The following is a 26,995-nucleotide window of genomic DNA, read 5'->3' as shown; positions in this document are numbered from 1 at the left end:
ATAATAAGGCTCAATTTTATAATTTCCTGTTGAGGCAAACAAAACTTATTCAACTTAAGTCAATGCTATTTGATAAAGATATGATATTAGGATATCTATGAGCAGATTTGGACTTTATTGTGACTGTGCCTAAACAAAGCCGCACACAATCCAAAACTGAGGTGCATACTTTGTTCCTAAACTTGAAATAATTCACAAGATATACAGTATGTTAGGCAACGTAAATGAATTAGCATAATGGCCACTTAACATTTTCAAATGAATGAGCTTGAGTACTGTTGTAAGATTTTGTGCATTAAGATGAGATGTGGTCATGTGTCGGCACACTGAGCAGTGAGCAAGTAAAGACTGATTGGAAAAGACTGGCAGACAACGGTTTCTGTGCGGATACGACTTTGTTGAGGTAGACAGAAATTAATAAACTGGAGTGTTGACATTCCCTCGTAAAGAGGTTGGTGAATGTTGCTCAGGACTGTGCGACACATTGTTCTCATACACTGTGCGATGGCAACAGCATTTCTGGAGTGTTAGAAAGAAAGAAAACTCTGATTTAAAAATACATTTAGGTTAGTCTTAAAAGATGTAAACACTATGTAAAAGGTGTGTTTTTTTTTCTAAAAGAGATGGAGTGTCTCAGCTTTAAAAGTTTAACAAAAAGCAGGAAATGGCAAAAACCACATCCTACACGGAATAAGCTTCAAGGTTTCAACTGGAGTTCTGATGAGGTTTTATGGCTATAACACTAGTTCACCGCTCCTTCGCTTGTTTTTGTGCGTATGGGCCCTTTTAGCTGTCAAACTGCTTCATCATGAGCTTCCGGCTGACTTCATAACCCAGGAACAGAGCTCCGTTGGCGGGGAAGGTGCGGACCATGGTGGGGGTAAGACCAGAGTAGAGAGCCCTCACACCTGAACACATGAAACAGCAAAAAAAAAATAAAGTCTTGTACGTCATGGAAACAGCAGGAATCTCTTTAAACCCTGAGCGTCTACCTACCTTCGCTACGAGCTATGGTCATGAAGGTTTTGAAGAAGCCTGCCTGCTTCCCCAGCATGGACATGACCTGGATCCGAGACTTGACACAGTCCATCGGATAGACCACCAGCCACAGACACGCCCCCCCGAAGCCACCGCTGAAGACAATAGGAGCCACGCCTTCAACACACACACACACACCGTTAAGACACCCACTCACTGATACTGTACAAATAATGTGTGGGAGGAACTGACGTTAGAGAGGGCAACGGTCGAATGTTTTTGTTCCAGTACCTATGTCGTCTTTGTCGCATTTCATGTAGTCTGCAAAGGTGGTGCGGCAGAGCTCGTAGGCGCCGAAGAAGCAGAAGTAGCCGGGGACTTCTCTGGCTATAGTGGTGGTGAGGCCCTGGAAGAAGCCGGCCGGTCCCTCGTTCCTCATGATGGATTTCACCACAGACCACACTGTGCTGAGGACAGAGCAGAGGCACGATGGGCTCAGTCAACACACACGCAGCACAAAACTCTTCACAGATTCATACGTCTCCCCAAAACAATTCATTAGAATTAGAATTGTTTCATTAATCTCTAGCTCACATACATTTTACCACATAAATACTGTCAATTTACAAAATACCAAATAATTAGCTATATTAATTGATCACTAATGACTCAATAGAAATTATACAGAAATATTTATAGTTGATTAAAACAATCTGGATTTCTTAACTTTCTGAATTTGCTACAAAGTCTGTTTTTTTTTGTTTTTTTAAAGGGACAACGAGGAGTTTTGGAAAAGCGAAGCGTTTTCACACTACATTTGTGAGCCTCCGCGCGCACCGTAAAATTCTTTTGACCGGCGCAAGACGGACTCATGTTTTCATTCATCAAGAATTAAAGTCAGAGGTTCAAAGAGGTTCACATACCGTCGTAGTTCCGACCATAAACGGCGATTCAGCTGCGTTATTCTCATGACTCGTTGCGAAACCGAAAGTAAAAAACGCTGGTCGGCTCGACCAGCATCTCCGCCACCACTAATAATAACAAAATAACGATAGAGACAAAACGATATATTTATCGAAAATGGGCCCATTAACAAGTGTGGGTAGCGGAGATTCATCCACATTAATGTGAGACTTTTTTATAACCGAATAGAAACTCCTTGTTGTCCCTTTAAAGTAACATTGTAAAAAAAAAAAAAAAAGGATCAATAGCAAATAGGTAATGTATGCGACCAAATTTATTCTGAATGTCAGTATTTTGAGTTTATGCTCTTATATATTAAAGAGGAACTATGTAAGTCCGGTTGCTTTTCCGCTGTTTCGCTAACCCTCGTCCTGGCCATGTGCATTTGTTTACAACGAAGCTGGCGAGAAATCAATCAATAGAGCGGTAGATAATGTGATATAGATATACGATGTTACGAGGTGTATATTTGTGTAGTTTAATCTGTCATAAACAAGAGATTACAGGTTACAAGGCGCGTTTGTGAGATAGGACACCAGGTCGGACGCTCTGATCTTAAAAGTTTGGTTTTCAGCCAAGAGACGCTAAGTGTAAGGCAGAGTGCCTCCATTTATTAAGTTAAGCCATTTATTAAACCATCACAATTACTCCAAAGCTGTTTAATTAAGGTAAAAATGCAGCATAGTTAAGATACAAATCCTGCATAGTTCCTTCTTAAGTTCCGGTCTGTACATCTTTTATTGACTCAATATATTCCATTTAAAGTAGCATAATACTCCATTAGCTGCATCAATAAATGATACTATGGTACCAGCCAAAGTGAAAAGTATTTTTACTTTATGATCTCTTACAGGGAAGTGGGTTCACTTGGGGAAGTTGGTTTGAGGACGTACAATGATGCACACAAAGACACACAACACCAAAACCAAAACACACACACACATCTGTGACAATAAGTGATCTAAAGACAGTAAAATTTAACAACTGAATGTCTGCAGGGAGAAAAGAAAACTTCCATGGCTCCTCTAAGTCAAACAAGTTAACTGAGGCTACTGTTTTACACTATTACCCAAAAATGTGTGACTACATAGCAACTTACTTCTGGCTCTTGGCGATTTTGCCAGATGCCTCCATCTCGTACATGGCCTGCAGCCGACACTTGACGAGCTCTGTGGGGCAGAGTACCAGCGAGGAGAAGATGGACGCCACTGAGCCGGCGCAGGCTTTCTGTACGTCGCTACCAGGAAAGGAAAACACAGAGAACAGTTAGAGATCCGACATGTATGACCGAGTGCTAACAAGAACAGCTGCAGGGTGAGCGTCATCATACCTCAGCACAGCATCTTTGTGCAGTCCAGCTGTGAGGCGGATGACCTGCTGGCAGAAGCCGTAGCTCATGAAAAGGACCGAGTTCTCCGCTATGTTGGCCATCAGCGCCGGCGTGGTGCCCTGGTACAGACCACGGAGACCCACTTGTTTGTAGGTGGACGTAATGCAGTGGATGAAACCCCGGTAAAGCGTAGGGAAGGTCTGCATCTTGACTTTCGCCGTGTCCAGAGGCTGCCCACTGAAGACACACGCAGCTCCCCCTGGCAGGAAGACAGTGAAACAACAGCACTGTTAAAAAAAAACAAGTGATCCATAAACAAGACTCAGAGAACAAAGGCTGGCTGTTACCTCAGAGATCAAATCAAAGTTTGTGTTCAATATGTGTGCTGTGGAGAGAGATAAGAATAATAGAGGGCTTTCCAGAGGGTTGCGCTCCACAGAGCAGTATAAACAGTCAATTGAAACCCTGAGAGAAACAAGCCGGAAAAAGACAGGAGTCATCAAAATGTCCTATGTCCACATCAGACGTGCCTACTGAGTCGTTCAGTAAAGCAGCTGAAAGGTAGCGTGATTATTTCATAGAGATTAAGGATAAAGATATTTTCATTGTCACGGCAGAAAAGGAACATGAAAGGGGACAAAGTTAGGTCCACAGACGGGCAATAAAAGTATAAAAGAAACTAAAAACTGTAATGTAAAACGGTAGTAGTGTTTGTTTAAGCGCTGTAGTTACCGATGGCTCCTGCAGAGAGGTCAATGATGGCCTGGACCGCCGGGTGTGGAGCCATGGTGTCCCGAAAGGTTGTCAGAAGAGGTTTCTCTTTCTTTCAGCTACCTAGTTTAAAAACACAAACACACACACAGTGATAAATTATATCCTAACTACATTCATTCACAACATACTCAGCTTACATCTTATCAGAGCAACTGATAAACATACATCATGTGAGGAGCACTGATTGTTTTCTTCTTCACAGACGGTAAATATGTAAATACTATGTGTGAACTTCCGCAGCTTGGTTAGTTACAAAGGTCACAACAACAACAATAAAACCTGCTCTCACTCACTATCATCACTGATTATTCACCGGGAGTTAGAAATCGGTTTGTAGTGGACCTGAATCATGTTTGCTGAGGTAAAGACATGACTGAAATCACAACTTCTGCATAATATTAGTTTGTATTAACCATAACTGGACACATGTGGAGACAACAGAGCCTGTCTGGTTTAAAACACTACTTCATATAACAAATATCGATAATTATATCTGTTTTAACTGTGTTTACTTCACTGACACGTTGGTTTTCTGTCACTACAGTAAGTTACCTGTTCTGTTGAAAGTCAAATCTGTATTTAAAGGTTACAGCTTACCACAAGAGGGTGACAAAATGCTGTTCTTAGTGCACAACTGAACCATCTTTTAGTTACCACATCAGCTGAAGGACGTCACACACACGTGAAGCTCTCAAAGTCGCTCGTGGGGTTTAAAATGAAAGTTTAAAAACAAAAAACCGTTACGCAACGTTTCTCCCTCGAGGGCTAACGTTAACTGACATGCTAAAGATACGTAGCAACAGCATGCTAACCTAACAACACTCATGAGTGTGAGTGAGTGGGGTCAACTAACTGTAGATGCAGAGACCGGTTTATTAAAGTGGTTTCTGTGAAGCAGCGGTGTTTTAACTTGACACAAGTTTGAAAGCGACACAGATGAAGTGATAATTAGAGCTTTACAAACCTTAAAGGAGAGAAGAGTTATGGAGCCAGCTGGGGCATCAGAGAGTCAGAGGAGCCAGAGAGAGAGAGGGAGAGGGAGTTGCTGCTGCTGCTGCTGCTGACAGAGGCTGACAGAGGCTGACTGCATGCTCCCTGACACGACCAGACCAAACCAAACCAAACAAACATCCAGGGTTTAATGTTATCTCATCTGCAGCATCTATCTAGCTCTGTGTCCACCACGCTGCGCCGCGGTCAATGAATGGATCGGCCATCAGTGATAGTGGGTGGAGGAGGGGAGTCTGGAGGTTGTTGCATGATGACAGAGAGCGGAGCAGCAGGAGGAGAAAACGAGCTCCCACTCCGCTGGGAATTCCAGGTACCAACATTTACTTCGCGTTATTAGCATAGTTACTTCGGTTTAAAAATAATAATAAAAAAGTTACGAGTCAACTCTTAGTTTAGTTCTCCACATCTTAAAATTGTACATTAGATATCGTGCACGTATTTCTGATGGTAATACATTTATGAACACATGTATTAATAAGAATATTGGTTTGATAGCTAACATCAGATAGCTGACCTGTTGGGTAAAATAAACTACAGATACTATATCATTATTCTTTTTTCTTTTTTTCTTTTTTTTTAATAAACTCTCGCCAAAAGAGACAAATTGTTCGCTTAAAACAACAATACATAGGTAGACCCAGTGAGTCATCTTTGTTTATTTAAGATCTATGATGCACAGCAGCGTGAACATGAAACTTCCGGTTTACGTGAGCGTTCTTCTTCTTCGCCTTTTAAATGGAGGTTGGCGAAACATGTCACAGGTTCTTTAGCGTCACCCAGTGGTTTAGCAGGGCAAAGCAAATAAATTAAGTCTATTATTTAATTTAAGTAATAAGTAAGAAGAGATGTATTTTCAATGATATTTTTCTACCAGATTCTCATCCCAGTGCTCTGGTCCTGGTTTGTTTTCTTGGTGTCTAATGAGTCCATGCGGGCTGGGCATACGGTGTAGGCATGCGCGTGACACAATAAAATTCAATTCAATTCATTCATTCATTCATTCATTCATTCATTCATTCATTCATTCATTCATTCATTCTCAATTGTAATATTGTGTTTTCCATCACTTACTGGTAGTTGCCCATGTCTTCTTCTCCCTACATGCAGATATCTGTTCTTTTGGGGTCCAGTAGAGTCCAATGCTGTAAAGATGTTCTCTTGTGTCTTTATGCATTTCAAACCATTGATTTACTTTTTTGCCAATAAGTTTACCTTCTCAATCCATTCCAAGCCTACATGAGCACCGAAGAAGAGAAATATCCTGTCTATTGTACCAGAGTAGGCCTACACATGAAAGGTTTCATAAACAACATCCCGTCTGACGACTTCCCTGATTTACAGATTGAAAGCACTGACAAGATATCAGAAGCGATTATGATACTCTGTTTCCTATTCTTTTATCCACCCATTGTAATACACTATATTCCAAGTAATTCAGCTGTGTAGGCATACTGGGAGATGATCTAATACTGCCTTTATCACTGCTATCTCACAACGAGAGATGGAGAAGGCAACACCCACTTTAATACCAATTTAATTTTGCTGCAGATTTGTTTAGAGTAGTTTTACATAAATTACATTGTCTTACTCTTTCAACATTTTTAATGTGCACATGGTGGTAATGTTTTAAATGCTCCACTGCAAATTTGAAGAGCCTGAGCCTTTTCAACATTAAGGTTTTTAAGGTTGAATTCTGCTGCAGACATGCATCCATAATCTATGACTGCTCTCATAAGAGCCTAATAAATATTTGATAAAGATGCCCTGTTTGCTCCCCAATCTCGCCCTGATAGGCATCACACAGTATATTGTTGATATTTTTGCACTTATTTCGCACTTTGTCAAAATGTCGACACCGGGTTAACTGGCATCAAACACACATGAAGAAGCCTAACTATCTTAACCTGTTTGAGTCCATCTGATTGATCGGCCTCCAAACAAGCATGTGGTGTGATTTTGCAACTGACAGTTATAAAATCCACACTTGTTTGTTCATCTTGCACTTTGCCCAATGCAGCTTATGTTTTGTTTTCACATCATGCTCTTACAGGTTTTGACCTTGATGAATTGTCATCTTTTGTCAAACTCGTCATCTTTCCTGCCACCTACTTCAATTCGAACAATCTCACTTTCTGATCAGCCACTTCCCTTTGCCATCTCATCTCCTGCCCGCTCACCGTGTCCAGCTGTCACCACCGTGCTGCAGGGAGAGGTTTGTCTTTAGGGCTTTCTGTTGGTAGAAAGACTTTCTGGTGCAAATACTTCCCATGCAGCTTCAGTTTGGTTTAAGTTTAGGCAACAAAACGAACTTGGTTTGGTTTTCAAGGCCATGGTTTGGATTAAAATAGGCACTTTCACAACTTTAGCCATGCATGCACAAAGCCTTTCTAACAGAGAACACTGAAGACCAACATTTTTCTGTGATTTTCAGAATGAATATTATCAAAAGGTGGGAGGATACAACCCCCTCTGCTGGATCTCTATTGTCTGGGCGCAAAAATCCCATTATTGCTGCTGAGATATTTCATTAAATCTCAACCAAGGATATTGTGTTAGTTTATTTCTTGGTTTAAATTTTGCTACAAGGACGCAGGAAGGTTAAAAAAGTTCAAAACACTTTCCCTCCTTAAACTAACACTTTTAGTCTGCTGTAATTCATTGCTTAGCAACAACCTGATCTGAAAACCAAACCCCAACATTGGTTAATCAGTGAGTCTGAAGGAGAGGTAGTTAACTTAACTTTGCCGCCAGCAACATCTGACAGTGCACACCTGATCACACATTTACACAACATCCCTGTGGTTTCGAAACCGATGAAACCAATTAACATATTTGTAGATCTGGGCAAACGACAGGAGAGAGCAGATGTTCGCGTGAGCATCGTTCATTTCTCCATCATGTATCGTCAAACCCAGAGGGTAATGGCGCTTTGTGTTCAGCTTCTTTCACATCAGTCTGACTCCACTGATAAACTCTAACTAAAGGCCACTGTGCATATGAGATGTCGTTTTTCAAACCAAGCCCTGTTTAATATTTACAAAAGCCTGGCAGAAGCACTTATGAAATATTTAGCCAACAACTGCATCACATAATCCAAACATGTAATTTTTGTACGAATCAAGGAACTTCTCAGACTGTGCCGTTCTCGCTCTTGGAGTGCTGCGCTCTCAACTTCATAAACAGCTTTGTGTATAATTACCCTGATGTATCATTAGGGGCGTCTGAAAGTACCTTCTCTTCCCACCACCCTGCACACAATCTCCATTAAACTCACGCCTGCATGTGCTCACTCAGTCATAATGGCCAGTGCTTAAAACTCTGTGTTCTGTGTTGTTGTTGTGTGCCTCTAAGGCCACAAAAAAGACAGTTTAGGAAATAACAGGAGCAAAGAAATGTCAAACAGTGTGTATGTTTTTGCACATGTTGCTAGATACTGATGAATCATCATGTGGTAAATGAGACAGATACTCTGCTAAGGGATGAATAACTTTGTCTTTGTTGGTTGTAAGAAAACAAAACTGGCACCTACAGTATAGCCAGAAGATCATTATACTACTATTATATCTGTGTTGATTAGCAGAAATACTCTAATAGATTTAGGAGTGTTAACAGCTGATCAATCAGTCTTTATCCTCAATGCCACCTCTGCTAACATTTCTCTATTTATTTCCACAGGTGATTCAATATGTTTGAGAGTTTGATTTTAGTTTAAAATCTGATTTCTATATTGTTTCTGCAGTGTGAAAAGGAAAGGTACATACAGGGAGAAGCGTCACACTCTAGAAACAGTGTTCATTCCCATAATGTTGCCAGATTTCAATTAAATGAAGCTGATCTTTCCTCCTTTGTGTATTATTCTGAATTAAAGAGGAATATATCGCAATCAAATAGCAGAGTGGAAAATAATAAATGCTTTTGTGTTTTTCACCTATGAACTGAAATGCTGCCAAAATACCATCTGTTTAAACAGAGTAGCCCTGGGATTAAACACATGTACCCTCTGTTCACAGGCTTATCCTTAAAAACTCAGACCAGCGATGGTTTACAACGGTCTAGACTACACGTGGTCACACCTCAACAATTAAGACTTTAAAGTTCAACAGACACACAGACACGGGCTTTTTTTTTTTTTTTTTTCATATCACTTTGCCTTTTATCAAAAAAAACAAAACAAAACAAAAAAACATTGACGTTGTCTACATCACAGACAAGAATCATCAATATTCTGTGTTAAACAATTTTGCCATGAACAGAATGAACCCCATGCCCGTCCCTCCCCTGGAGCAAACTCCTCTATACACAGTATACTTTACATACCTATAGTTCCTGTTCAGTCTTTTTACATTTTACATCATTATCAAAGTAGTATCAATAGCTTTAAAATACATACAATGCTCTTTTCATTGTAATTATAATTGCTATCCTGATTGTACATACAGTATCATTTCCCACAGTTAGAGCCTGTTGAGCAGTTTATGTGCCTCGTTTTCAACGACAAGTTAAAAAATATTTTAAAGAGACATCACGAGTGTCTCTGATGATTCATAGCTGAGACGCATTTTCTTACGGCCGCCGTAGTATGTCATGAGAATAGAAACACTGCGGGGAGCCTCACATTTTGACTACACATTTACATTAAATTAAATTTACCCAAATCCACAGCTTTTTATTTTATATGTTCCTCCTACCTGGCATCAGTAATATCCTGAACCCTTCTCAGACTCTCCAAGGGGCTTTACTACCAACTGTTACGTCTGCTCGGACTTGAGATTATGAGGTACAGTCAGAGAATCTAAGTAATCCCCAATTAGAAGAGTTACAGTGAAGGAATAACAAAGAGATTATAAAAGATCACTTTAACAAAAGACTTCTGCCAGCACACTTGTGTACTGAAATTAGAAAAGTGGAACTAGTCCACATATTTGTCATGGATTTGTTAGACAAGAGTTTGGAAATGAGCACAAACTGTTGGCAGTAGTGGGCTGTGCTCTTTCAATATGCTTTGTTTACTTCAAGATCAAGATTAAAAACAGTGACCGATTAAAAACCAGATTTTCTAAATTAAACTTTTGTGTATTTGTTTGTGTCAGAGGTTCTCAGTCCTGCGTGGTCACATGTCTCAAGTGTGAAGTTTAGAGATCGCCATCACGTACAAAACTTTGGCACCAGAAACAAGTCCTTCACAAAGGAAATGTTGGCCAGGTGTTGCGCACATCTCCAACTAAATACTGAAGAAATGTGTGGAAGACTTGGTTTTCCAGGAGCTGGTATGAAATTGTTCAATCTGTGCATTGCTAAGTGAGTAATGACCAGACACCAGCAATCACAGCCAGGCACTTGAGTGTCCTTTCAGATGTGAGTTAAGAGCTGGGTCAGTCCACCAGGAACCTCTGGACTCGTGTCTTTGTTTTTTTTTTACCTTCAGGATTTTAAATGCTCAAATTAGTTTTCATGTGTAACAACATGCAGGTAGTTCAGCTTTTAATATCTGCAACAGGGTTAAAATGATTTGACTACCTAACCAGAGCCCCCTGAAAAAAAAAAAAAAAAACTCAATCTAAATGTGGGAAAAGCTACCAGTGTCAAAAATACATCAAGAAAGCCTTCTTCGTTTGTACCCTGTATACACACAGCCAGAGCCCCGGACAAGAGAGTTTGGTCACAGCAGTTAATAATAAACGTTTGGCATCACAATACCATATCCAGTAGACTTTTTCTTTTACATATACTGTATATATATTTGCTACCAACATCTCCTGATTCAGTATCACTAATGTCACAACATGACCAAACTCCTCATCAGCAGCTCTGGGTACAGTACGCAACCAGTCTTAAACTATAAGTTACACTACCATAAGAAAAACACAGTTTGCTTAAAAAAAGTTTGACTCCATCTAAATTTCAATAATTCATTTTTTGGCCCAGTGGCTATCAAGTGAAAAAAGTGAGTTTTTATCTTCATAATTTCCTTTTCTTTCTTTCTTTTTTTTTTTTCTTATATCAGATCGAGGACTGATTTTTTTGTGGGTCTACTCTTTGCAAATGATCTTTTATACAATAGACCTTTGAATTGTTGTCAGACTTTGTATTTTTGGCAATTTGTTTGACAGCAGCATAATGTTAAAATGGAAGAGATGAGAGAGAAATGAGTGTGAGCTGAAATGGCACCATCTCATAGTTTTTAGACCAAGAGAGAAGTAGTAACTATTCACACCTTCTGGGGACTGAATCCATGTCTAGATAATCCACCTCCAAATAACAAGTGTGTTTATACGGTTTTAGTGTTTTAGCCCAGATAAGCAGTCAGGCACGGCTGGCTGCCCTGAGGTGTTTGTGTTTGTTTTAGACTTCAGAATATACTGCAAAATTAGTGCACATTTCTGTACTAATACTGAGTAAGCGCCTGTTTCATCAGGGGACGACTTGTTTTACGTAGAAGACACTGGAAACTGTATTCACTTCTTCTTGGGGGAAAATAACAGGAAAGTTAAAATACAGGAAGTTATTAAACATGTGATTTGGCAATCAAGTCTATACACTGAATCTGCAATTTGGCTGCCAGGTCAGTTTACTGAACAAGTGGCTGGTTGGAAGCAGGAGTCAAAAAAAGGAGCACAGGGCATGAGGAGGAAACGTCCCAGAGTGTGAAACTACTGAGTGAAAGAGAACGATGTTTTTAGTTTTGCTTTTCTGTCCTTTGCTTTTTTTTTTTGTTGTTGTTTTTTTGGCCGAACCTCAGCTCGATGGAGCCAACAAAAAGAGTGAGGGAGTGCTTACATTGTGGCTGAAGTGTTAGGCACTGCAAAAAATAATGAGTTTTTTTTTTCCATGTTTCTGATAAACACATTAAGGCAATTTGATTATGGTTGAGAGATAGAAGTTTCCGGTCTGTCTTCTGTAAAGTTCAACATATGCACAATTTAGACTCAGGAGAGAAACAACACTTTTTTTCCCCCATTTTCACAACCCATTTTCAGATTACCTGTGTAAAAACAGCTACAATCAAAAAGGAGGCACTTTATAAAAGAGTATATAGATATCTAGCCTATATAGTATTAATCATTATATGTATACTGTATATCTTATATACCATTGTAATGTGTCACTTTATATTAGAATTGTGTTAACTGCAAATGAGGAAAACAAACTACAGTATGTACTATAGTCTCTGTCCTTCTACTTGGTTACTATAGTATATACTATAGTACAATATACAGTTAGAATAGAAAAGCACAGTTGCCCAAAAAGTATTTACACTTTGACTCTTCTCACAGTGCTTTAAAATGCATGATTGTATTTTGCTCATTTTATGGGAAAGGCTATGGCAGTCATGTAAAGTTTAAGAAGAAAAAATATAATTGTTTATGTACTGCTTGTTTGTTTATAGCAGAGGAATTACTTTAGTTTAGTACTTTAGTTACTTTGGCCAATTCATAATAATATTGTATAAATCTATGAATTTATACCTTGGTCACCGAATAAGTGGCCTGTTATGTATCTGTGCTTCTGGTTTTCTGTGTTGATATATGTGACATCCATTTTTAGCTATACTTTCTCTTAATGAAAGGCCTTTATATCCATGTTTATATAATTACAGTCACTTGTAGCTTGGGATAACCATTACTCCATTTTGATTTTGGAGAAGACAGGGCCTGAATACCCACTATGAGTTTGTGCACCAGGCAGACCGATTACCACTTAACTTTCCCATCGAACCTTGAACACTACAGTACATGGTGGATAAGTAAATGCTTAATAATCCTGAAACACAACTTGGATGCACTGACTGGACCTTCGTGCTGCCACCATTTGAAAATCAGCTGTATGACATGACAGGACATGTTTAGTTTATGCATAATGAAAGCTGGGGCTGTATAAACACATGTGAGTGCACATCTGGGGCTTTAGGGATAAAACTTAATTCTGTGTGAAAAACAGGAAACACAGAATTAGTGCAGCTATTGTGGAAGGATGAAAAGACAGAGCCATTTTCCATCCATCAGCTACAACTCAACTGAAAATGAAGGTATAAATGAAGCTCCACTTAATAAACTTTACACTCGTGTGGATGTCACTAATTTCTCTGTTTCGTTTGCATAACATAACTTCATTTCATTAAAGTCTTTGAGTAGCATGAGAGAAGTGGTCAAGAAGTATAAAAGGTCTTTTTTGGGCAACTGTATATAATAGATCAAATATGTTTACAGTGACAGCATGTGTGGGTGTATGAAACCTCGACCAAGGCAGCATTTCCCTCTTATTTTGAGTCAAAGTGACACCTGCTGAACATTTAACTCAGAACATAGACAAAGGATGAGGAGGAATTCATGGCAATACAAGAAGAGAGAACCCACGGGACCCAATAACCACCACATAAATCCAGCTGCCATGTTGAGCCTTGAGTTACAACACATTGGTAAATTATGGCACAAGTCACATGTGTAAACGTGTTTAAAATGAACATGCACAGATAGACGTCTCTGCCATGTGGTTTCCTGAACGGCTTGTCGGTCTACGGCCTTGTCTGGGTGGCTGTTGTCGAGCTGTGATCGGGTGAAATAAAGATTTCGACACGATGCACTGGAGCCACCGCGATCAGGATAAAGGCCACCTGAGAACTCACATCACTGTCATCCTTTATCTATATCAAGTTAAATGATCATCACGTGTCATTTTTTTAGTCAAAACAAGTCAAAACATTTAACCTTTTCCTTACCCTGTATGTGTGTGAGTGTGGGTGTGTGTGTGTGTGTGTTTGGCACACGTTTGGCTGACAGAAAACAGCAGACGGATGGTTGGGGATGTGTTTTCCATGGTTTCAGTGTTCAGACTCCAGCGTCCAGCTCTGTTATGGCAACAGATCGGGTCGCAGGTCGACCGTCCCCCTCGCAGACAGAGTGTGGAGCGGTCACACCGGCGTCACACGAGGATGAAGATCAACAATCTGGATTAAAAAGAAAAAAATAATAATCACACACTTTCCACAATTTCCACTGTTTATAATAAAGTGCTACATGTTAAAGGAGATAAAGTAGTTTAGACTAGATTAGATTCTCTGACGCTTCTTGCTTTTGTCTAATCTAGAGCTCCCGCTGGCTGCTTGGGTAAATATCACATGATACATGAAAATCTCTCGAAAAGGATTTTCTCATTGCGCTCTCACGCACACTGTTGCAGATGTCAATATTATGTGTCTTGTCTTATCGCTTCCAGGGAGTTTGAACTTTCTTCTTTTTTTAACGAGCCCCCGAAACAACACAAAGAGCAACTCCAGTTCAGATCCTGTCAGCAAAATAAAGTCAGTGGCAGCAAACACACACGTCACACTATGAATAATCATCAGCCTGTAATTTACAAGGCTTTATCTGTTTCTTTTATAAAATAACTAAGAAGAAAATAGGTATCTGTTTTTAGGGCAAGATCTACTTGCTGTCTCAGCTTTTATGTGAGCGTCATGTGAATTTTATAGCTTTTATGTGAGATTTTTTAATGTGAGTTTACACTGGTGTTTGTATGTCTAACTGTTTGGAGCCCAAACTAATGACAATTTTCTGTCCTTGTGATAGTCAATAAAGTTTTTTGAATGGAATTGAATTGAATAACTTTATTAAAGAATAATCTCTCTAAGAAACCACAAATCGTGTCTGATTCACACAGCAGAGCTGAATAAAATCAACCTGTGGTTTGAGTGTCTCTGAGCCAGTCTAACCACTTGCTCCATCCACTCACAGTATCAAATGATAGTCTGCAGCCTCAGCACTCATCCTGTTTACACTGCTGTGTAAAATGCTCGTCTGTATGGTTTCTGCACTTTGGAGGCATTTTGGTGCTGCTGAACTGTATTGTTGTTACTGGCAGGTGTTTCTATTATTCTATCCCCCCTATTTATATCATTGAGGGTAGAAGCAGCTCCTTTCTGTGCAATACAGTTCACCAGCACCACGAACTGCAACCTCCAGAATGATCACATACACACACACACAGAGACACAGACACACAATTCAACGCCTCTTTAACACAGTTTCAGCAAAAACTGAACATTTTAACCCTCAAGACAGAAGATTTATTGCAACTTGTATTAGACTGCATTCGTTTTGGCTGAATGTGCTGAATAATAAAGCAGCAACTGAGTGTAGAGGTCCACCAGCTCTGCCAACTTTAGTTTTTTAGTGCACATCATCATCATTACAATTTTTTTTAACAGTATAAGGAAGGATAATCTTTGCAGACTCACATATTTCCTTTGTATATTAAGTCCTGCGGTGCTGAAGCATGTATAGTGTGATTCACTAATAACCACTCATATCAGTCTACATCAGTAAACATTATTTACCATTAACAAACATTGGATGCAATGGAAAATGTAAATCAGATTTCACATCACACGTTATGTATCGGGGTCAATGATGCAATTAAAACATCAGGTGCCCAGACACATCTTAATCCAATCATAATCATTGAATTTTAACATCTAATTACATTTTAATCTAAACGGCTAGAGTAATGTGATACTCACAGAATTATCTGAATGCTGATTGGGCGTTTGAAAAAACAATCTTGGTTGTTTGTTTGTTGTTGTTTTTAACTGCAGTACAGCACCACCATCATCCCTCCACCCAGTCTTCATATACGAGAGCCATTACTGGAGCAATATGGCTGCGGTTAATGGAAGCAGCATAAACACTATACAGTAGCTCACAGGCTGAGAGCACAATCAACATTAATCACAGTGTGAAAAATGACATGAAAGAGCAATTCACAGAGTTTCAACACAGCCTTATTTTCCTTGTATGCAAGTTAAATGCATAAATAAACTACCCCCAATTGAAATAATTAGGCAATTATTATGATTGTACATGTACACAGAGAAGGAATAGCATAAGATAAATCAGTCATGCAAATGTTGTAGCTGCTCTGAATGAATAAGCCACACAGGCTGCTGTTCCATTTAATGCTCTGATTAATATTCATATTTATCTCTATATTATTTACATTTTAACATACTGCCTTGCATCTTGCAGCTTTTATTTCTCGACATGTAAAAGCAACGGCTCTCTTATCTACTCCAATGCACAGCCATCCATCATAATGTGCCTCAGCCACCAGCATTAACCATTAGTCGTCTGTCGTCTGTGCAATGTGAGGGAAGCCTCGGAGCTGCCATGTGAAATCCTGCAGCCGATAGCACGCCCACACATCAACATAAACACCTGGTCCGTATTCTGTCCTCTCTACCTCCATTTATGTGAAATGGCTCATTACCAGCAGACAAATCAATTGGCTTTGCTCTCTGAACACCCACTTGTGATAATAAGAGACTCTACAGACAACCCACAGCCTGGAAACTCAGTGCTGCCCACCAGCTCGAAGCAAAGGTACACATCAGTAAAGGATGAAAGGGGAAGGAGTGACTAAGACCCAGACATGAGTTTTGTCTGTGGATTATTCACACCACATAAAAAGCTTACATCCAGCTAGGCAAACATTATCAAGCATTATATAGTTTTCCTTTCACCTATTATGAATTATTTGTCTCGCTTGTTTTTGTTTTTTTTAAGTTAATGACATTAGCAAATACTGGAAAGAAAAAAACCTTTATAATTTACAGGAGTACACAGTGATGTATTCAAAAATCATAGATGCTAATGATAAGCAGCAAATAATCATATTTAAAAAGCTACGAGATGTTTTTACCATGAAAAATAAATAAAACAATAAATCTGTTGCCAAATCTGTTGCCAAATGACTGATTGATTCATCAAATCAAAGTTACTTAGTTTTACTACTCTTTTTTTTTTTTAAGTATATTTTTGGGGCTTTTTGCCTTTTAATGGATAGTATAGTTGAGACAGACAGGAAATGGGGAGGCAGAGAGAGGGGGAATGACATGCAGCAAAGGACCGCCCGAGTCGGGATTCGATATGGGGCCGGCTGCAGCAAGGACTATTGTCTGTAGTTTTATCCTATCCTAACTCTTTAGGTTATGGAAATGATCAGTTAATCAAACGTATTCAACTGAATTTACCTTAAAGGTACATTGTGTAAGTTCTCCTGTTATCTATTCACGAAAATCGATTATTTTGTTCAAAAGTACGTTTTTCATTCATCAATAATTAACAAACTTAAGTGTTCGGTAAGCTCTGAATTTGCCGTTCATATCATTCATATATACATCGAGCGGGCAAGCTCGGTGCTGGCTGACATGTCGTGTCGCCATTTTTTTACGTTCAGTGGCACCGTGACCGTAGGAAACCACGGAAACTAACCGGAGACACCGGAGCTGTCGGCTCAGGTCGAGCTGGCGCCTGTGAAAAGTCACCGCGGTAACGCAGTGAGGACTGTGAGGACTGCACGTGAATGCTGCAGTCAGGTGCAGTCGGAAAAACGGCCGTTGGTAACAAACCAGGTGTCATTTTAGTCAGAGAAGTCCAGAGAAAGCCGGTAAAACGTGGGTCAGGTCAACAATACGACATCGCCATGACAACATATTGTCACATGTATTGTTTTGCCTCGTGCTGATGGGCCACTTGTTTACATAAAGGCTTGTTTAAGCCATTACCTGCAGCGGCTGTTGTCCGTCTGCCATCTTACCGATTTCACGTGAATGCAGCGTGAAAAATACGACTGAGTTGCTTGCGATCCACAACCGCACCGCTAGATGGGAGTAATTCTTACACAATGTACCTTTAACTATCTCAGATGATTAAAATCTCCTCTGTCCCCCATAATTCTTTAATAAGACATTTTCAAGGTGAGGTGGGTTTGTACTCAACTTACCTTGACCATCCTTTCTACTGTTCTGATGTGCTCTCAGTTCTTCTGACTTGTAGAAATCAATACTGGCATAAGTGTTGAGGCCTGAGCCAGCACTGCTACCCATAGCACTTCCTCCGACGTTGTAGGCGGCTGAGGTACGCTCCGCTCCAGCTGGAGGGCTCTCCTTAACGGCCAAGTCAAGGTCAATGTAGTTAAGGCCTTGTTCAGCAGATGAGGTGGAGGCTTGTGGTGGTGGAGGTGTGGCAGACAAACTAGCTGCCTGACCGTTCTCCCACAGGGAGCAGTCCAAACCATGTCGATGGCTCGCCGCCTGGCTGCTGCCCTCCGGGAAGAGGGAGGTAGAAGAAGAGGGTGGGTGGCGTGGTAGAGAGGGAGGCGAGTTAAACGTCTCCGAGCGGTGGCTCCGCCGTCCTTGCGGGTCACCTCGGACTAGTCTGCTGCTCCGCTCGGGGGACTGAAAGGACTTGACCGGGGAAAAACCCAGAGCCGCCGTCTCCTGCTCCATGGACGAGGGCGGACCGGAGCGCATGGCAGATCTCGCCGAAACGCCGGGATCTGAACCTTTGCTGTCTGTAAATGGAGTCGGGGCGTCTGACGGCATCGCTGCCATCTTGACCTTTGTTCTGTACGCGGCGTTGCCCTCTGCCGCCAGAGGAGAGGATGTGCCGTGATCGTGTCGGGCCTTGGGGGCGACGGCCGGCGGGCCCTGTGGGGTGCTGAACGTGGACCTCAGGGGCGTCGAGGACTTCCCTAGATCCATGCTGACGTATTCGGCGGAGGTGGACAGCGGCGCAGAGAAGCTGCGTGGGAGGTTGGCGGGGTTATCGTGGCAGAGGAGCGGTTGATTCACGGGCCGGAGGGTGCCGTGGATCACCGGCGGCCCGCGCTCAGACCCCGTGCGCCGGCCTCCCTCGTACTTGTTGTCGTCTTTGAACACGATACTGACATACTCACCGACGTTTTGGGATACCGATGGCGGCAGATTCTCCTTCACTCTGGGCAGAGTGTTTGCTTTAGTGATGTCTGAGGACACGCTGAGGGGACGACCCCTCCTCTGTTGTTTGGGGCTCTTACTACTTGATCCACGTTTTTGATGGTGGCGTCCATCTTTTGTGCACGTCCCCGCACTCTTGTACTCTGCTCCAGTCCTTAACAAACTTAACCCTCTCCCCGCTGATACGGATTTGTCTTCCAGGCTTTCGCTGCTGGCTGAGCTGGAGGAGAAGGAAGACGAAGACATGGAGAGCTGGCAGCCTCCCGCAGAGCCCACTGCAATTTTGTTTCTTTTGCTGTATCCCACTCCCCCTCCCCTTCCAGCACTATCATGCCCACTGCTTTCCTTTTTTCCTTCCCCTTTGTTTAAGTCCTCCTCAAAGCGAGTATAGAGAGTGTGTTGATAAGCTCGTGGCAGGGAGAAATAGGAGTTGAACATTTTTGGTTGGAGCTGGTGCTGCTCGGGGTGGGATGGCGGCGTGCTGCAGGCGGAGCGGCTGCTGACAGGCGAGATGTTCATGTAGTCGCTGGCCGCCCGGCTCTCCATGCTGGCCCTGCTGTCCCACATACCCAGTCCGTGCAGGTCTGTGGAGCTGCTGCTGTTGGGGGACATGACCATGTAGCCCTCGGAGCTGGGCTGCCGGATGTGCTGAGGAGGGGACACGCTGTTGTTGGGGGTCATGGCCATATACTCGTCGTCTGCCCCCGGTTTAGCCCCGCCCTCAGACATACCTATCGCCAGAGAAAGTGAAACAGGAGGAGACGTCACCCCGGGCAACATGGACATATAGCCACTGTCCACAGTCGGTCTCGCGTCCACTTCACCCCGGCTTTTGTCGGCCCTCTTCCTGTTTTCCCCCATGACGTCAGACTGATGGCCCCCCTGAACCGGCAGACCATGGTGCAAACCAGCTCTCTCTCTGTTAACACTCTGTGACATGATGGCATACTCTTCATCATCTTCGTCATCTTCGTCTTTTCTCTGCGGGGTCAGTCGTTCGTGGGCCGCCAGAGGGAGGGAAGCCCTCTTACTGAGCAGTCTGCGTTCTGCCTCGGACTCACGACTGGACGAGCGCCGCAGAATCCGTCGGCCTTTGGAGCGATGGTGGGAACCGAGGAGTCCCTCCCGCTGTCCCATGACCAGATAGCTGGAGGAGCCTTCTCCGTGCACGTGATGTCCCGGCACGAGCAGAGAGTGCTCCCCGGGACTGGAGCCGTACTCGTCCGAGGAGCCGTAGTCGCTGGGGGAACCTGAAACCGACACTCTCTGAGAAACACGAGGGTAAGAGCAGATTGTCATGCCTCCCACCGCCGCCCCCACTAGGCCACACTCTGAGCCGTGACCGGAGCTGGAGGACAGGCTGGGGGCAGGAGAGGGGGCCGGGTTGGGGGTGTAACGTGCAAGGCTGAGGGTAATCTTAGCAGGGGTTGGGGCTCTGGTGGGCTTGGGCCTCAGCGTTGGCGTAGTTGAGCAGGATCCATTGAGACTTGGACTGGAGCTGGCCCACGTCCCTTTGGCACTAGCCGCGCCCTCCTCCGACCTGGCCCCGATGCTGGCCGTCCGCGCCCTTGGGAACCCGTGGCGCGACGTGGGCGAAGTGCTCGTGCTGCTGCCTCCTGTCCCGGGGGTCTCGGTACGGGCTCGCCTGGAGAAGCCCACCTGGCTCGGCGGCAGGTTGGGATGGTGACGGCGGCTGGGCACGCTGATGGGGTTTGAAGCGGTGCCGCCTCCACATGACGTTCCCACAGACTGAGATTTACTGCGCTGACGAAACTCCTCGCTCAGGGCCTTCATGGCCTCCAGCAGGGTCTCGTGCATGTTCTGGGCCACCACGGAGTCGTCGACCTGCATCCAGAACTCTCCGGGGCCGGTGATTGCCGAGCGGCCGACCTCGATGAAGAAGAAGTTCTCTGAATGGCCACACCTGCGGACATTCATCAGCTGCAACACCACAGCCGCCACATCAGAGTTGAGTTTGACAAAGTTGACAGTCTTGTCAGTCAGGCACAGCCGGTAGATGCCCACTAAGTTCCTGGCATGTCCAAGACCTTTGGGCCAAACCTTGACCTGCCACACTTCCTTAAAGGTGGGAACAGGAGACGGAGAGCTACACTCTCCACTACTGCCATAATCCTCAGGAGTTTTACCTAGGAAAACGATAAGAAAGAATAAATAAATAAATAAATAAAAACATTTAAAGCATTGGAAAATTTAAAACATGTATTAGAAAAAAACACTCAGGATATAGAAAAAAAGAGAAAACATAAAACCTGTTGAAATATTGATCAAAGCCAAAATGACAAACTAGTGTAGGTGAGGCTAAAACTCATCATTACTAAATTGCTACATACAATGATGGCTGCTGTGTCTGCCAAGCAGCTGTGCTGCAGCTAATTCATCACCATCACTTTTATGCTACAGCTCTATAATTAATTAAGTCTCTGGAGGTATAGAATACATCTCCTGAAAGGCAGCATGCTTCATTGTGAAACAATGCAACATATCAGTCCAGTGCCAATCACATGACAAATTACAGAATTATATATTTTTTCTTGCCACACAATCACTGTTATCTTCACAGAACAACTGACAACTGTAGTGGTTTGCTGCCTCCATCCTCAGTGTATTCAATTACATTAGATCTCCACAGGAACCACGACAGCCTGCCTACCCTGTATATGTTAATGTGTTTAAATCTCTATTTGAAGGCACATGCACATTATTTGACACTCTAAAATTAAATGTGATTAGATTAATAGCGGTATTTTATTGTAGCTGTGCCTGAGACATAATCTCTACAAAATGGGGGTCTGCACTCTAATGTGTATCTATTTAGAGGTCCTCAACATGACAACACCAGAGCTGGGCAAGCCCATCAATCTGAACTCACTGGAAGGCAAAGCGTAACAGGGAGGGAGGAGGAGGAGGGTGGTGGTGGTGGTGGTGTTCAGCTACAGCATAAGGATAACAACGCAAACACGAGGATACCCAACAGAAACACATATTTCCAGTGAGAGCGCACTGACGATGCCATCTCCTCCCAACCAGCAGCAGCACCGTCTAACACAAATGTAGGTTAGGCGAGCGGCAGTCGGAGCTGTGCAGAAAAACAAAAACACAGGCTCCAGCGGAGTGCACCACGATAGGCTACTACTATATGATGCATCCCTTGGATGGTTGCTATATGCCCACTGCGCTACGCAAAAATACACCGTCGTATGAAAACGGGCTGCATTTCAGCCAGGAAAAGAGCGATAACCTGGATGTTATTAAACGTTGAAGCCATTTAATGCATCGAATCACATTTTGCAGACAAGAAATGATCCGCAGGTTTTTAAGTGTATTAAACCCAACGCTTATTGAGATTGTGCTGCACAAACACACAGCACATGCCGCCCATAGTGTTGGTCTAGCCCCGTCCATCGGATCCACCTGCCTCATGGTGGAAAAAACACATCGAGCAGATTGTATTTATAAAAATCACTTAATCGCCTCACATCGTGTGGATAAACTACACTCGCTGCAAAAATAATAAATTCAAACATTTCGAGCCAGTGACATGCAATGAACAATCACGAATGGCCGCGCCAAATACTAGTGTATGGAGAACAAACAGCCTAGGGCAGGATAGGGCCTGATGCAGAAACAGACAGTAGAAATCACATTACACTTTTCACATCTTACAGTTGCACTGAAGGTCCAGCATCGCTTGGTACCACTCGTTCTGGTCCTCCTCGCTGTCTGCAGCGATGGCAAAGCTCTCGCTGCGGGTATAAAGGACTATCATGTGCTTGTTCTTGGAATCTGCCCGCTTGTTGATGTTGAAGCAAGTCTCCAGGTTCAGGACTTTTTTGGGCACAGGTGATTTACTGCGGAATTTCTTCTCGTTCTCATAATACTCCAGTCGAGCAGGACCATGCTCCGAGGCCGCCCTCAGCACGAAGAACCGCCGGTGCATTGATTTATGCTTGCGGAGATACCCGCTTTTCTGTACATCTTCATAGTTCTGTGGCTCGGCTGCTTGGTTCTCCATGGCCAAGGCAGGGCGATAAGAAAAAAGAAGAAAAAAAATTAGAAGCCAAAAATCTCAGGGAAATAATCGAAGTCCATGTGTGCTCCTCATCAATCCACAGCAACTACATCCCTCGTCCTCCCCGTGTCCACATTTAAGTGTCCAGCAAGTGTGCGAAGGCTCAGGATGGGAGAATCGGCCAAACCATGTTTTGGATCTGGGATCATACTGTGAATCCAGCAGCTGCAAGAGGATCCGCGCACCGAGAGCGCACCGCGGCCGCTGCTGCTGCTGCTGCTGCCCTGCACCCCGGCCCCGGTCCTGCTGCCCAATCAGGTCCAACTGTACGGTGCAGTTCCGCTGCTTAAGGACGTCTCCTCCACCTGTCTGAGGTTGGCCACAGTCAATCTTTACCCACCACCGCCAAGTTACGCGGAGTAAGATCGCCACTTCCGGGAGGGATTTTCAAGATAAAATAAGCATTGACTTGATTTAGGCCTGCTGCTGTCCATCCCTGCATCCTTTTCCAGAGTCGAAATGCCAGGCATGATGTGTGCACAAGTGGGATATACTTTCACCTCACCTGCAGTGAACCTGTGAGCCTTATTGGCTTTGCACATTTGACTTGCGAGGATCCTCAAAACTGATCTAGAGAAGCAAGTTTTATCAATTCCCTACATCGCCTATGAAAAATCACAGAATATGATACAATTAACTCTGTGATTGCATGTTTTGCATTTAGTGTTGCTTAAAATTAAAGGAATAGTTCACTCAAAATTGAAATTTCACTCATTATCTACTCACCCTCATGTCGACTAGTAAGGGCTGGGAGAAGTTTCAGCCGTGGCTTCTCTGAGTCACAGGGGGTCTCGGCGTAGCAGTGCATGTCAATATAACGGTTGCAAATGGATACCAACTGTCTTCGTTACAAAAAGACACACCAAAAAACATCCAAATACCTCAGTGCTCGTATGTCCGTCTTGTATTGAAGCCCCGAAATGCGAAATTGTTCCGAAAAAAATTAGTCTTGTTTGTAACGGAAGCTCCTCTTCCTGGTCCGTCCAAATCTCGCGAGATTTCGGACGGACCAGGAAGAGGAGCTTCCGCTGCAAACCATGGATGTATTATATTAACTGCAAACAAGCTTGAAATATAGACTTATTTAATTTTTTTCGGAACAATTTCGCATTTCGGGGCTTCAATACAAGACGGACATTACATACGAGCAGCATGGAGGTATTTTGATGTTTTTTGGTGTGTCTTTTTGTTACGAAGACAGTTGGTATCCATTTGCAACAGTGACATGCACTGCTGCGTCGAGACCATGGTCGCGACCCCCTGTGACTCAGAGAAGCCACGGATAACTCTGAAACTTCTCCCAGCCCTTAGTCGACATGAGGGTGAGTAGATAATGAGGGCAATTTGAATTTTGGGTGAACTATTAATTTAACAACCTAAAAAGCTTTAATTGTGAAAGCCAAGATGCCTGGTTTCCGGTTTCCCCCTGACTCTCTCTCGGTGACTTCACTGCTTCTGCTGGACTGACACCTCCAAGCCGGTGCCAGTCAAATGCCAGCGGGGCTACAGGACTGATGAGGAGTGCAGAGGAACACGGTGTTCAGGCGAGGAAGACTTGGGTTGTGATCATGGGGACGATCACAGAGTTCATGTCGTGTAATTTAGCGTCTGCCTGTGGGATTTTACTCCACTGGCTGTACAAAGACAGGAGAAAAACAACTGCAGAACACGTTTGAGAGGTTAGGGCTGATGCAGCTATAGGCCTAATGTATTTTTTGGGGGTAGTACTGCTGAATGTCATGCAGCCATTAATGTAAATTAGCATATTTTACAGCAAAAATGTATAACCCGTTACGCTATAGAATAGACAATGATAATTGCATTGAAATCCCCATAGAGACACTGTTAGAGAGGTGAAGGATTATAGTGACAGGAAATTGTGTTTTAGATCTTTTACAGCTTCTTTTTCAATTTAATATAATTCAGATTTAATTTAATTAAATGTAAATATATTTCAGCAACCATAAGCCACCCCCTGCAAGCTATGCAATGTAACATGAATCCAATTGAAGTTGTGATCACATATAGCCAACAAGTAGAGTGACATATTGTGTAATTGATTGCCCTGTTATTGTGAATGAGCTTTACAGCTGGTTTGGAGCACCAAAGATACTAAAGTGAGACGATTCCCCATGATTGCCTATATTGTGGCTCATGCTGTACACACAGGCAGCAGAGTGATCTCTGAATAATGGCACATAGCATAGCACTGACAGCATAAATTAATGAACGCCCTATGCAGCAACTACACAACACTGGAGTCTAGGAGGAAAGTCTCTTTCATACTGGAGACAATATAGTCTGTGCTTTGAATCCCAGGGGTGTGACTGCACCATCAAAGTGCCAAAAAAGGTTTGGCATAGCAACCTGTCAAACTGATCGAGTTGCCCTCATATCAACCCCTGTTAGTGGCAGAAGTAAGAATTTGTTTTGAGCTGACATTGTCCCCTGGGCACTGCTGATATCACTTGTAGATATTCCTGTAAGCAGTGCAGACACAATCTGTTCATATCTGAGCAATAACATTTTACATTAATCATTTTTGCAAAACTTCACCTTTAAAAATGTTTTCTTCAGTTATCGCCTACACTCTTGACAAGTTTAAAGATCTAATGACCAAAAAGCAATAAATGTGCACAGTTACTAATTGGAGTTATGAATTTCTAAACTAGAAAATTCTTGTTGTTGGCTTTGTTGTAACACAGCTCTAAGCAGGTTGTATTCTGAGGGAAAATCCAGCTTAAACATAATTTCTTTGCACTGTTCCTGCATGAAACTGTGACATAAACCCTACAGGTTTGTCTCCGATGTGTAGCATGTTGCACACAAGTTGCATTATGTAAAGCCATCCTTACATTTTCATTGGATTGTTCCACCACCAAATAAAATAGTCACACTACCAGCCTAAGTAAATAAAAACCAACCCAAAGCTTGTTAGCATGTTATACTCCCTTCCTTTATGGTGAAATGGTGAGGTAAGACTTTTGCTGAGTTTGAGTGGACTCATGTCTTTTCTCATGCACCCTGTCATGGCAAAACTGAAACTTGCTATAATTGAGACATATGGATCAAATATGAGAGATTAAAAAACAACAACAACATTAACTTAGAAGTTTAAGATGAAACTGTTCATTACAGTATGATTTATTGGCCTTTATTGAGCTTCTGATCCACTGGTCCACTTGTTTTGGATCATTATTTCATGTACTGTCAATGCACAACTTAGTGTAATAGACCCAACACATAAAAAGACTCACAATTTTCACTAAAACCATCATTTATTTACAGAAACACATTGAATTCACTTTCAAAATGAACAATACAGTCCATTCACTTTTGATGATATCTATCTATTTGGCAAATTGATTAAAAATCTAGAAAAGGTGTGTCCTATCTATGCAATAGAATAACTCATTTTGTCCTGTAGATAGCCTTCAAAGAAACATGCAGACAGCTTCTCTCGTCTTCTTTGTCCCAATTCAGAATCCTGTGTTTCCTCTTGCTCAGGGGTTTAATCTTGCTTGAAGAGCCAGTGCTAAACACCTCATGGCATGGAAAGACTACACCGCAAATAAGGAACCTGATAATCAAGACATTTGTTTTGTCTATACGCTGAGCTACAGTGACAGGTCAGTGTATGTTAGAAGTGGTCAGCACTGAGCTCCTAAGGAGAAAATGTCTGCAGATAGAGTGTTGTCAGAGGAAAATCTCATGCTGACATTGCCCGCCCATTGTTGCTTCAGTATCAGTGCTGCAGCGAACAATTAGGAAGCCTACAGAGAGTGAGGTTGCTTTCTCTTTCTTTTGTATGTGTTGTGTTTTGTTGATATCTCCTTTTGTGTTTGGGGTTTAGGGAACCAGAGCAGAAAAAAAAAACTCAACTAAAACGTCCCTAGCCATGTGGAACACAAAGACAAACAATGTACAAATTTACATTATATACAATACACATCCCCAGGCCAAAGAGAAATAACTTGGAAGACTCTGTCCTCTCCTTTGTTTATACGCATGCTCCCCTCATGTGTTCTGCAAAATTCAACAAGGATCCTCTGGGGGTGGGTGGGCATGGGAGGTGGAC

General features: G+C 42.6%; 2 protein-coding genes across 2 annotated transcripts; both read right to left on the bottom strand.

Moving 5' to 3' along the window:
• Positions 1–786: 786 nt before the first annotated feature.
• slc25a15b (solute carrier family 25 member 15b) lies at positions 787–4,058 on the bottom strand (the record flags this gene model as incomplete). The annotated part of the gene is made up of 6 exons (XM_083985927.1): positions 787–908; positions 997–1,155; positions 1,270–1,445; positions 3,041–3,178; positions 3,272–3,530; positions 4,004–4,058. The coding sequence occupies 6 exons, from the start codon at positions 4,056–4,058 to the stop codon at positions 787–789; spliced, it is 909 nt and encodes a 302-aa protein (XP_083842053.1).
• Positions 4,059–13,888: 9,830 nt separating this feature from the next.
• LOC310996760 (insulin receptor substrate 1-B) lies at positions 13,889–22,860 on the bottom strand (the record flags this gene model as incomplete). Its single annotated transcript, XM_083986225.1, has 3 exons — positions 13,889–14,000; positions 17,834–20,974; positions 22,512–22,860. 3 exons carry the CDS (start codon positions 22,858–22,860, stop codon positions 13,993–13,995), a joined length of 3,498 nt encoding a protein of 1,165 aa, XP_083842351.1. The 3' UTR covers positions 13,889–13,992.
• Positions 22,861–26,995: the final 4,135 nt, after the last annotated feature.

The sequence above is a fragment of the Trachurus trachurus genome (assembly GCF_905171665.1).
Source record: "Trachurus trachurus genome assembly, chromosome: 14".
NCBI lineage: Eukaryota > Metazoa > Chordata > Actinopteri > Carangiformes > Carangidae > Trachurus > Trachurus trachurus.
The sequence above is the reverse complement of the archived record's forward strand: the minus strand, read 5'-3'. Positions and strand labels throughout refer to the sequence as shown.